The sequence below is a fragment of the Mastigoproctus giganteus genome, chromosome 6 (genome assembly GCF_048544385.1).
Source record: "Mastigoproctus giganteus isolate SK-2022 chromosome 6, ASM4854438v1, whole genome shotgun sequence".
Classification (NCBI taxonomy): Eukaryota; Metazoa; Arthropoda; class Arachnida; order Uropygi; family Thelyphonidae; genus Mastigoproctus; species Mastigoproctus giganteus.
The window spans coordinates 223,560,998-223,573,917 of NC_143580.1; the positions used below are offsets into that span (position 1 = coordinate 223,560,998).

The following is a 12,920-nucleotide window of genomic DNA, read 5'->3' on the forward strand; positions in this document are numbered from 1 at the left end:
AACTTCATTTGCCACCTCTCAGCCCATCTGCTCAACCTTTCCAGATCCTGTTGCAGCAGCATAGTGTCAGTAGTGTCCTTGACAACCCTGCCAACCTTTGTATCGTCTGCAAACTTGGACATTAAGCCCGATATACCATCATCAATATCATTTATAAATACAGAAAACAATAATGGACCCAACACTGAGCCCTGAGGGACTCCACTAATAACATCAGTCCACGATGAGCAGTGTCCATTGAATACCACTCTCTGTCTTCTCCCCCTCAACCACCCCTTTATCCATAGCAGCAATTTGCCTCCAATGTCACACTGCTCCAATTTGTGTAGCAGTCTTCCATGTGCAACAGTATCAAAAGCCTTTCTAAGATCCAAGTATATAATATCAAAGTTATTCCCTGCATCCAGTTCTTTTGTGACTGCATCATAGTATCCAATCAAGTTGGTCAGGCAAGACCTCCCCTTAAGAAAACCATGATGTGTCTGAGCTATAACTGAAGTCTTGTCTAAATGATCCTGCAGTGCTTCTTTAACCAGTGCCTCCATTAATTTTCCTGGAACAGAAGTTAAGCTCACAGGTCTATAATTACTTGTGTCAGCCTTTGATCCTCCTTTGTGAATTGGGGTCATTTTTGCACATTTCCAGTCTATGGGTACCTCCCCTGAGTCCAAGGAAGCTCTCATAATTATGGCTAAGGGTTTGCTTACTTCCTTTGCTGCCTCCTTTAATATAACTGGACAGATCCCATCCACCCCGGGTGCCTTTCTTGTGTTTATCTTCAACAGTTTCTCCTCCACTTTACTCCCAGTTATTTCAAGATTCTGTAGCTTACTGCTAGAGTTGAATACACCTCTGGCATTCCCCTCGCTGAATAACTCCTCATGTGTGAATGTCGATGCAAAATATTCATTTAGTTTGTTAGCTACCTGAGCAGGATCATCAACACTTGACCCATCAATATCAAGTGGACCAATCTGATTCATCCCCTTTCTTCTAGAGTTTACATAAGTAAAGAACTCTTTGCTGTTTTTCTTTGCATCCCTTGCCAAGGATTTCTCGTAATCTGCCTTCGCCTGCCTAACCTCCTTTGTAACTTGGTTGCATATCAACTTGTATCTATCATAGGCTTCTGTGTCATGTGTTAATTTGTATGTATCCCATGCATTTTTCTTCTCTGCCATATGCCTCATTAGTTCATCTGACATCCATTTTGGCCTAAACCTTGAACAATATTTCTTAGTTGGTATGTAAAGCCTAGTAGCTTCCAAGATAAGTTCTTTGAATGCTTCCCATTTTGAATTTGCTGTTGGTAACATCATCAGTTGGTCCCACTGTATAGAATTTAAATACTGTCTCAGTCCATCGTAGTCGCCTTTACGGAAGCAATAACCCTTCCCTTTACCCCTAATGGTAGTTACCTCTTTGAGTAAATCCCACTTCAGCACACTGTGATCAATGCCACCTAGTGGTTCATTTATCTGCAGATTCTTAATGCATGAAGAATCACTGCTGATAATCAAATCAAGAGTATTACTCCCTCTAGTTGCCTCCCGAACATGCTGATGTAGAAAACAATCATCCAATAAATCCACAAAAGTCCTGCTAGTGTGTGAGTAACCAACCCCCAAATTCCAGTCAATATCTGGGAAATTAAAATCTCCCATTATAAGACACTCTGATTTACTTGCCCACTCTATTTCCCTGTACAGTTCCTTATTATACTCATCAGAGTCATTTGGCCTATAGCACACTCCTACTCTCAATTTTGATCTCCCAATGTTTATGTCACACCAAACTGACTCCACACTGCACTGTCCAGCGATGTCGACTGGCTTCACTTCCTTGGTTTTTATGTGTTTCTTAACTAATAGCATAACCCCTCCTCCCTTCCTATCCTGTCTATCCTTTCTGTAGACGTTGTACTCCCCACATTGCAGTTCTGCATCCCTTATATCTGTGTGACACCACGTCACTGATATCCCAACAATATCTGCCTTCGATGTTTTGAGCAATACCTCAAATTCATCTACTAAACTACTAGCATTGGTGTACACGCAAGTATACCTGCACCTGTTTCTATTCTTAGCTACCCTAACACAACCCATGTGTTAGGCTAGCTAAGAATCCATCTTCTCCCCTCCAGTAGTAGTAATGGCATGTGATCCAAGAAAGCAAGTGTATGAGCTTATGCAGCATCAGCCAAAAAAAAAAAAAAAAAAAAAAATCACACCATTCCCTCCATATGCCCGTCCAGTTCCCCCTTAAATTTATTTAACCTATCAACTTCCACAACGACAGATGGAAGTTTGTTCCAGCAATTAACCACCCGCTGGCTAAAGGCAAATTTCCGCACATCTATTCTACATCTGTCTTTTCTTAATTTTAATTTATGCCCCCTTAGGTTCGTAATCTGAACAAGTGAAAGGATCCCATCGGAATTCAGCATGCTCAACCAATTCAAGGCCTCATACACCTCAATCAGATCACCCTGCAAGTACCTAGTCTCCAGCCACTGCAATTTGCAGAACTTAAGCCTCTCTTGGTAAGAGGATCCCTTCATTCCCCTCACCAATCTTGGTGCCCTTCTCTGTACACGCTCAAGCAAATCTACATCCTTCCTAAAATGAGGCCTCCAGACATGTACGCAGTACTCAAGGCGTGGCCTGACCATTGCCTTATACAGAGGGACAATCACCTCCTTTTCCCTGCTAGCAAAATTTCTATATATCATTGACAAAACCCCATGACCTGCCCTGGCAGCCTGTCTGCATTGCTCAGAAAACTTCATGTCTGACTGCACAATTACTCCCAGATCTTTTTCATTTTCTACCACTTTAAGTGTAGTACCACACAGTTGGCACATTTCTCTGGAGTTACTTCTACCCATATGCAGTACTTTGCATTTGTCAAGGTTAAACTTCAGTTGCCACTTCTTATGCCCAAATTAACTAGATCCTGTTGCAGTAGCACATTGCCATTACTGTCATTAACAACCCTGCCAACCTTTGTTTCATCTGCAAACTTCGACACTAAGCCTGATATACCTTCATCAATATCATTGATAAATATACAAAACAACAGAGGACCAACACCGAACCCTGTGGGACTCCACTAATAACATTAGTCCACGAAGAGCAGCACTCATTAATTACCACCCTCTGTCTTCTCCAACTCAACAATCCTTTTATCCATTGTAGCAACTTAACCTTAATACCATTCTGCTCCAATTTGTACAATAGTCTTCCATGCGCAACACATTTGTTTTCCATGTTTTTCTTAGCAAAAGCGTTCCTGAAATCCAAATATATGATATCAAAATTATTTTTTGCATCCAGTTCCTTTGTAACCACATCATAATATCTTATCAAATTTGTCAGACAAGACTTTCCCTTAACAAACCCATGCTGTGTCTGAATTATTGCTGCAGTCTTGTCTAGATAATCCTGCAATGCATCTTTAACCAGTGACTCCATTATTTTACCCGGAACAGAAGTTAAACTAACTGGTATGTAATTACTCATGTCACCCTTCAATCCCCCTTTGTGAATTGGGGATACATTTGCACATCTCCAGTCTGTGGGGACCTCCCCTGAGTCCAAGGATGCTCTCATAATTATGGCTAAGGTTTTGCTTAGTTGCTTTGCAGCCGCCTCTAATATAACTGGATAGACCCCATCCACCCCAGGTGCCTTTCTTATGTTTAACTTCAACAATTTCTCCTCCACTTTGCTCTCAGTTTATTAAAAAATAATTAAGCACCCTGCTACAATATGATAACTTTCTGCCATTTTCAAACCTTAATAACTCCTCATGTGTGAATGTAGATGCAAAATACTCATTCAGTTTGTTTGCTATCTGAGCAGGATCATCAACAGTCGAACCATCAATATCAAGTGGACCAATCATTCATCCCCTTCCTTTTAGAGTTTATATAAGTAAAGAAATCCTTGCTGTTTTTCTTAGCATTTTTTGCCAAAGATTTCTCGTCATCTGCCTTTATCTCGTAATCAGTCTTTATGAATGAGGGCAAGACTGTGAGTAGTAGAAAATTTGGGTGAAATGTGCCATCCATGCTTCTCTATGTTCCCTGTTACATTGTGTGAGCAGTCCTTGATGGTTACTGAATGGAGGGGAGGGGGGGTGTAAAGGTTCTGGAGATTTCTTTGATTATTTGTCATATTTTTCTAGTTTTGTGGTAGAGGTCAGCTTCATTGCACTTGTCTGCCTTCTTGTCCAGCTGTTTGATTACAGTATCAACATTTACATTCTTCCCTGTTTTCTGCTGAGCTCACATCTTGGCTTTCCCAATCTGTTAATACAATACTAATCTTAATTTTCCCTTTTTCTTCCCAAATTTCCACTATTTCAGATGTTATTTCATTTGTTGTTTAAGCTTGCTCTAAACCCTAATACTGTTTGGCTGTTTCCTCCACTGCTTTTTTACCCCTCTGATCAGAGGGTGCTCACCAACTGCATTAGGATGGGATTTAGTCTCTTTTTGATTTCTTCCATAGATTGTTTTTGCAAATCTCCATTCTGACTTCATTCACAACAGTTTGCTTTCCTCTCCTTGCCCTTGTAAAGCTCTTGAGCTTGAATTCGATCTGAGAGGAGAGTAATTCATTGCCTCAGCCCATGTCTATTTTTTTTAGCATTTTGACATTGGTGATGGAGGATCTCAAGCCCCTTCTAACTAGAACATAGTCTATGCAATTTTTATGGTGCTGTTTGAAGATTCCAGGTGAATGTGGTGGGCTGTGGCTGAACAGGGTATTAACAGTTACTGGGTTGTTGTTTCTTCAGAAGTTTATTAAGTTTAACCCCTCCCATTTACCTGTCATGTTTTCTGCATCTGTAAGGAATCTTCTTATTTTTGCACTGAAGTCCCCCATAATTATTAGGGGTCTCTGTTGTTCGACATATCTAGTTCTTGGAGTTTTTTGTTAAAGAGGTTGCTGTCCTCATTCAAATGGGAATGATCTGGTGTATAAATCAGGATAATCTTTATCATTGACTTCTGTTCTTGGGTTTGCAGTCTTATTGATATTATTCTTAAAGAGATTGCCTTCACCTTGGTTATGGCATCAGACCTTTTTTTTTAAGTGTCTCTTTTACTGAAAAAATAGATTCTTGCTCCTTTGATATCTAGTTAGTCCTTATTGATCCGGTGTGTTTCCAGAAATCCCACAATATTGCATTCAAGGGTGTCAAGTTCTTTTTTTAAGGGCTTGACTTTACCAGTTTTTTTAAGAGCTGATGTTTGTGGGGAAATTATGCTGATCAATTAGAGTATTTCTCACCTAGCCCTGTGGTTTTAAGGCAGAAGTGCTGGACATGGTAGCACTTCCCGGACATGCACTGTTTTTATCATTTCAAGATGTCAGATTACATTGGAGTTTTAAGCAAAGTAAAGCAAATGGCTTTCCATTCCTCTTGGAAAATGCACATAACCCACAATTAGGATAGGGCCATTATCCTGGAAGAGAAAAACAGACTTCTACTGTTTCATCTGTCCTTAGGCAAGGGACCTGGCCGAGTCTGGATTTTTGGAGAGGCATATATCTATTGAGTCTGCTGCATTCCCAGCAGTGTGATTATGGTGGGGGAATAAGCACATAAACCCATTAAATACATTTGAGAGAAGCTATCCTAAAATAGTTATCTTGTTGAAAAATAATATTTTAATGAAAATGCAAGATAATGATTTGTATATAAATAACTTCTACAGGTTTTTAAATATTATCAGTACATGCTTACTTTTATTTGCTTTAATTGAATAAATCCTATATGTAAGGGTTCGGCATAGACATTAATATTTTCTTGCTTGAATAGATTGAGCTTGCTAAAAAGAAAACCAAGAAAAAATATTCTGATATATGTTTATTTTCATATCTGCAAAAATTTTTTAAAAAAATTATTTATAATTACACCAGGTTTTTCCCATTTAATAATAAAAATACACAGTGGTACTTATCCAAGCTGTTTACAAACCTTGTGTTGTCGGGAGATTCAACAATATCATTAACGAAAAGATCTTTCTGCAGTTTATGCCATAAAAGATGCAGCATGTTGGAATCCATGTCATCTGTAATCCAATGCACAACACCCTAAGTTATCAAAAATATAGTTTTGTTAAAAGAAAGATAAAAATGTCTTATAAATTTTACAGACTTATTAACATAATATGCAGTTTTTTTAAAACTATTATGATATTAAACATAAGCATTAAAAATATTTTAGACTTATATTCTGTACCTTATTTAGTTAAGCTTATCTCACTTAGTACATAGCGACACATATTAGAACAGGACAGGGACCATTTGTAATGTATTACAATTACCTTAAAAATGGTGCCTCCATGGGCAGGAGCATCAGTGCATAGCACACGCTTCTTGATTAGACCGGGGTTCGAGCCTGTGCCCACCAAATACGGAGGATGCGGAAAGGTCAGAGAATGACCACCGCATATCCCCGGAGCAATAAGGCCTTAGTTGCTAATGCTCCTAAAAACCAAATAACAAACAAACCTTAAAAACAAAGTCTTTTCTATTAAATATTTAAACCTTAAGAAGATTAGTTTTACATCCAATGGGTTATGATCCAAACTTAATTGCTAACACACTGATAATAGGCTGCCTGGAATCCCAGGTAAAGTTTAAAAATAAAAAAATAAAAAATAAAAAAGAAATTGAATGAAAATATTAAAAATATTACCTGATAAAAAATAAAATTACAATGTGCATGTAAATAATAAAAGTAATAAAAATTATCGCTGGATCCACCAACCTCCAAATGTATTGAGAGTTGTATACAAAGTTTTATCTTGCATGCATATCAGAAATTGTTACAAATTTTTGTACCATTTTTGTAACTTTAGAGGTCATCATATTGGAATCCATATCATCTTATGAAATAATCGAACCATATACTAATTCATTAAGCTTAATGAATGATAATACATTTCAATAAAAAAAAAAGGTTAGGAATTACTGCTGTAGTTATTTTTTTTACCTTAATATTGTGCACATTTACAAAAGATGATAATATTGTTACAGAATTTGCACTAGTATTTAAGGTGAAAATTTAATATGGCAGGTTACATTCTTATAAAAGGTGAGGTAAGCCAAAACCAATTTTCCCAAAGAAGCAATGATATAATAGAAATAATGACGTTACAGACTCACTTCAACAACTGCAAAATATAATACATATTTTCCAGATATGAAGTGGATGTGGATCGACAAAAATTTAACTGATCTAAGTCAAGTGCTGCTTACATATATTTTTTAAATATTTATTAACTTAACCTTACCAGAATTGCCAGATTTGTCTGCATGCTTGAAATATGTGTGCACTGAAGTTTTTTCAGGATCTGAAATAATAACATTTTAACATTTAAAATTTAGACAAAATTCAACAGATAACCTTAAAATTTTTATCAATATGGTGTATCATTGCAGCTCTGATATCTATTAATTACATCAATGTGGTGTGTACATATTGGCTGAATTATGAGAAACTCTATTTCAGTTCAAGATTCTGCAACCTCATGTACTGATTAAGCTTGTCACAACATGAGCATGGTGGAATCCACGTTGCACATATATATTTTCCTGTGACTGCAATATGCCAATGCTGGAATGTCTAGATGCATATAGTAACATCCTTGTTATGTATAATTTTTCTATAGTGAAAGATAAAGAATTGCACAAGGTCATTCCATAAATTCTAGATAGAGTCGATTCAGTGCCTGTGCAAGCACAGCAGATGCCACAATTTTCCATCATCAACTAATTTGCAATACATGCAGCATGATGTATATCAGTATTTTCCTATTAATGATGGGCACTTTCAGGATGAAAGTATCCATCACTAATTGGAAAAAAATTGCAAACCTATGCCATAAAAGCATCTTCTGCACCATAATTCCATCTACACAGACCTGCACTGTTGAAATGATGGCTATACCATCTTGGAACTGCATATCTATACTCCATCATTATTTTATCATGCTATGCCTATAGTCCAATCATTCCTATTTTGCATATGACAATGCAATAATATATTGGTACAATAGAATGTTTCTAATGATTAGGTGTTATGGGAATGGCAACATATGCAGCATCTGATATGTGTAAATAAAATTGTAAAGAAAGATTCATCGGGCCACAGAACATTTTTTCAGTTGTCCATAGGCAATTATTTTTCACATCACTGTAATATTTATCATTTACTTCACTGCGATGAAAGTTTGTAGGGTTATCAGCCATCGGGCGGCTGCAGTTCTTTCTGAATGGCTTCAATAGACAATGGAATGTTTCTTCTATCCTGATAATCCAGATTTTTGTTGGTCTTCCAGGCAAGATACAACTTTGAACTGGTAGCTTCAGACACCTTAGTAACTGTCATGGTTGGCAAAATCTTTGCACCAAATAACTGTTCACCAATGCTGTATCTGAAGTCCAATTACTTCTATTTTGCACATGACGATGCAATAAAATAGTGCTACAACAAAATGTTTCTAATAATTAAGCCAGTAGTATTACATATACACAGAAGAAGAAAGCAGGAAATTTTTATATATAAAATTACTTTCAATACAACCTATATCCATTCCTATCATAGAAATATCACCACCAGGAGGTTGTGGGTAGGTTAAGAAAGTTATCCCTTAAATTTCAACAGACTGTAAACCTCAACAGTCCAAGAAGGCAGTTTAATCCAGAGGATGACATAACTTATCAAATTCCCCGAGATCTACTTATTAGTTTTCCTCAATAGCTGGTGTTTATGGCCCTTGGATTCTGTGTCACATTTCAATGTGGAAATTCTATTGCTGTGTGGAGACTATTGGATGAAGAACAAGTAAATTCATATTATCCATCCTACCCACATATAAATAAATAAATTATCTTAAATGTAAAGTACAAGAGTAAGCACCAATGCCATGACAATACAAGGTTCCTTCATAACACTGGTCAGGGATTAACAAATGAATGCATTATATGAAAAGGGTTTGTCAGCTGCAGAATTTAAAACAATTTGCTGTAAATATCAGTTGTAGTTTTGTATTACTCTAAATTAAATTAAACAAGTGGATCAATGGTGGACCAATGGGTAAAAGTAAAATTACTACCTTGCATACTGTAGACCCTACTGTATTAAAAGAATATGAAAACTTATATCATAGCAATATCTCTTAAAATTTATCAACGCAGATTCTAAAATATCTTTGTGTACTCCTTGCTATAAAGGGTGGTTATTAGACTGCAAGAAAACCCTTGTAGACAGAATGTGATAACAATAACTGTCCTTCCACATCATGTGGAAAAGGGCTAAGTTCAAATTGCACAAAGACAGGAGCAATTTTTATGTGCTTTTTTTTTCCACACCATGGGTGAGGTAGTCTCAGGTGAGATTTGCCCCCCCCCCCAAAAAAAAAAACTTGGGTTTGTCATCAAGTAAAACAGAAAAGCTAACCACAGAATGCATACAATTTACAGACACAAGACTGATGTCTCATAGCCTTAACTGCTTTGACTCTAAGAAATACACAATAAAAGTCCATTATAACATTCCTACTTGCACTTTTTTCTTCCAGTTTTCAGAAGTCGTCAATCAACCTTCAGAAGTGTGTTTGTGGTGGGGGGGGGAGATCTTGCTTATAGTACTCTTCGGGTTTGGTCCCTTTTAAAGTGCTATAATGGGAGTCTACTGTATATATAAGCTAAAATAGGATATTTGCCAGTAGCATGGCAAACCAGTAGAGTGAAAAAGAACTTAACCAAATAAAATAACAAAAAAAAACAGAAAAAAAAAAAAATTTTTATCTCTCTATTTAATTTTTGGATTAACTGGATTAGCATTAGCATTAGCATTAGCATTAGTAGAGGCATTTGATGCAAGAAAGCAAGCTTATGCAGCATCAGCCAAAAAAAAAAAAAAGAAAAAAAAAAAAAAAAAAAAAGTAACATAAATAAATAAAAATAACCACTTCCACTTCACCCCTCTGTTCGTTCGAAATACCTGTCCAGCTGAGCCTTAAACTTATTTAGGCTATCAACTTCCACGACAAGGGATGGAAGTCTGTTCCACCCACCAACCACCCGCTGGCTAAAGGCAAATTTCCACACATCTATCCTACATCTGTCTTTCCTCAATTTGAATTTATGCCCTCTCAGGTGATTTTTCTGAGCTAGAGGAAGAATCCCATCAGCATTGAGCATGCTCAAACCATTCAAGGCTTTGTACACCTCTATCAGATCACCCCGCTGGTGCCTAGTTTCCAGACACTGTAATTTGCAAAACTTAAGCCTTTCTTCGTAAGAGAACCCCTTTGTCCCATTCACCAATCTAGTTGCCCTTCTCTGTACTCGTTCCAGCAGCTCTACATCCTTCCTGAAATGAGGCCTCCAGGCCTGTATACAGTACTCTAGGTGTGGCCTGACCATTGCCTTATACAAGGGAATAATCACCTCCTTATCCCTGCTAGAAAAATTCCTATATATCATTGACAATACACCATGAGCTACTCTTGCAGCTCGTCTGCACTGCTCAGAGAACTTCATATCTGCCTGCACCACCACCCCCAGGTCCCTTTCATTCTCTACCACTGTCAGTGTAGTACCACAGAGTTGATACGTTGCTCTGGGGTTGCTGTTTCCCATATGTAGTACTTTACATTTGTCAATGTTAAACTTCATTTGCCACCTCGAAGCCCATCTGCTCAACCTTTCCAAATCCTGTTGCAGCAGCATAGTGTCAGTAGTGTCCTTGACAACCCTGCCAACCTTCGTATCGTCTGCAAACTTGGACATTAAGCCTGATATACCATCATCAATATCATTTATAAATACAGAAAACAATAAAGGCCCCAATACTGAACCCTGAGGGACTCCACTAATAACATTAGTCCACGATGAGCAGTGTCCATTGATTACCACTCTCTGTCTTCTCCCCCTCAACCACCCCTTTATCCATAGCAGCAACTTGCCTCCAATGCCACACTGCTCCAATTTGTGCAGCAGTCTTCCATGTGCAACAGTATCAAAAGCCTTTCTAAGATCCAAGTATATAATATCAAAGTTATTCCCTGCATCCAGTTCTTTTGTGACTGCATCATAGTATCCAATCAAATTGGTCAGGCAAGACTTCCCCTTAACAAAACCATGCTGTGTCCTAGCTATAACTGAAGTCTTGTCTAGATGATCCTGCAGTGCTTCTTTCACCAGTGCCTCCATTAATTTTCCGGGAACAGAAGTTAAACTCACAGGTCTATAATTACTTGTGTCAGCCTTTGATCCCCCTTTGTGAATTGGGGTCACATTTGCACATCTCCAGTCAATGGGTACCTCCCCTGAGTCCAAGGAAGCTCTCATAATTATGGCTAAGGGTTTGCTTACCTCCTTTGCTGCCTCCTTTAATATAACTGGATAGATCCCATCCACCCCAGGTGCCTTTCTTGTGTTTATCTTCAACAATTTCTCCTCCACTTTGCTCTCAGTTATTACAAGATTCTCTAGCTTACTGCTAGAGTTGAATACACCTCTGGCATTCCCCTCGCTGAATAACTCCTCATGTGTGAATGTCGATGCAAAATATTCATTTAGTTTGTTAGCTACCCGAGCAGGGTCATCAACAGTTGACCCATCGATCTCAAGTGGACCAATCTGATTCATCCCCTTCCTTCTAGAGTTTACATAAGTAAAGAACTCTTTGCTGTTTTTCTTCGCATCCCTTGCCAAGGATCTCTCGTAATCTGCCTTCGCCTGCCTAACCTCCTTTGTAACTTGGTTACAGATCAACTTGTATCTATCATAGGCGTCCGTGTCACGTGTTAATTTGTATGTATCCCATGCATTTTTCTTCTCTGCCATATGCCTCATTAGTTCATCTGACAACCATTTAGGCCTAAACCTTGAACAATATTTCTTAGTTGGTATGTAAAGCCTAGTAGCTTCCACGATAAGTTCTTTGAATGCTTAGGGGCCATAATTATGAGAGCTTCCTTGGACTCAGGGGAGGTACCCATTGACTGGAGATGTGCAAATGTGACCCCAATTCACAAAGGGGGATCAAAGGCTGACACAAGTAATTATAGACCTGTGAGTTTAACTTCTGTTCCCGGAAAATTAATGGAGGCACTGGTGAAAGAAGCACTGCAGGATAATTACATGGGGGTAGTGTGACGATGTGCTAACACTGCATATGTACCGCCATCTATGGCCTAATTTGTTTCTATATATATATATATATTCAGTTTAACTATTGTTTTGTCAGTGGTGTGATTTGGCCATGCAAGTATTAGGCTTTCTGTCTTATTATTTTTCACTGCATAAGGACCACCGCAATACAAGTCTATTGCATCGGCGGTTTGATCTTAGTATCATTCCGTCGTTGCATGGATTTGTTTAGCATTCGAAATGCAGTGATTCCCTGACTATTATTGGCCTCGTGGTCCTCTGTCGAGATGAGGCATAATGGCCAGTCTATTTTATTTCATTTTATTAATTATTATTTTCAGTTTATTTGGTCACGTAATGTTCTTAGTCCATGTTTCCACCTTAGTGAGATTTCACATAATTCGGAAATGGGTGCTTTCGAGGGGGTGCCGCTATATTTCTTTTAATTGGCTTAATTTTCTAAATTATTTTAGGAACGTTGCTTCAACACTACCCTCTTCTTTATTCCCCTCCCCCTTATTTTTCTGTTATTTTTGTTATTTTATTTGGTTAAGTTCATTTTCACTCTATTGGTTTGCCATGCTACTGACAAATATTCTATTTTAGCTTATTATAAGGAACATGTAGTGGATTGTGCTTTTCTGCTGCCACTGATGTTAGCTTTTCTACTATTTTTTTTTTTTCTTATTTATTTTTACTATATATTTTTATGAATTTTTATCTCTATTTAATTTTTGG

At 37.7% G+C, this 12,920-nt stretch overlaps 1 protein-coding gene across 1 annotated transcript in view; it reads right to left on the reverse strand.

Annotated features, from left to right (window-relative positions):
- The window catches only part of LOC150085022 (tRNA (32-2'-O)-methyltransferase regulator THADA-like), a 177,228-nt gene that overhangs the window by 23,355 nt on the left and 140,953 nt on the right, over nt 1-12,920 (reverse strand). The window contains exons 23-25 of the mRNA XM_090376437.1: nt 7,313-7,372; nt 5,992-6,107; nt 5,758-5,842 (exon numbers count right to left, since the gene is read on the reverse strand). Of these exons, the coding sequence (XP_090232563.1) occupies nt 5,758-5,842; nt 5,992-6,107; nt 7,313-7,372 (261 nt within the window). The remainder of the gene's footprint in view (nt 1-5,757; nt 5,843-5,991; nt 6,108-7,312; nt 7,373-12,920) is intronic.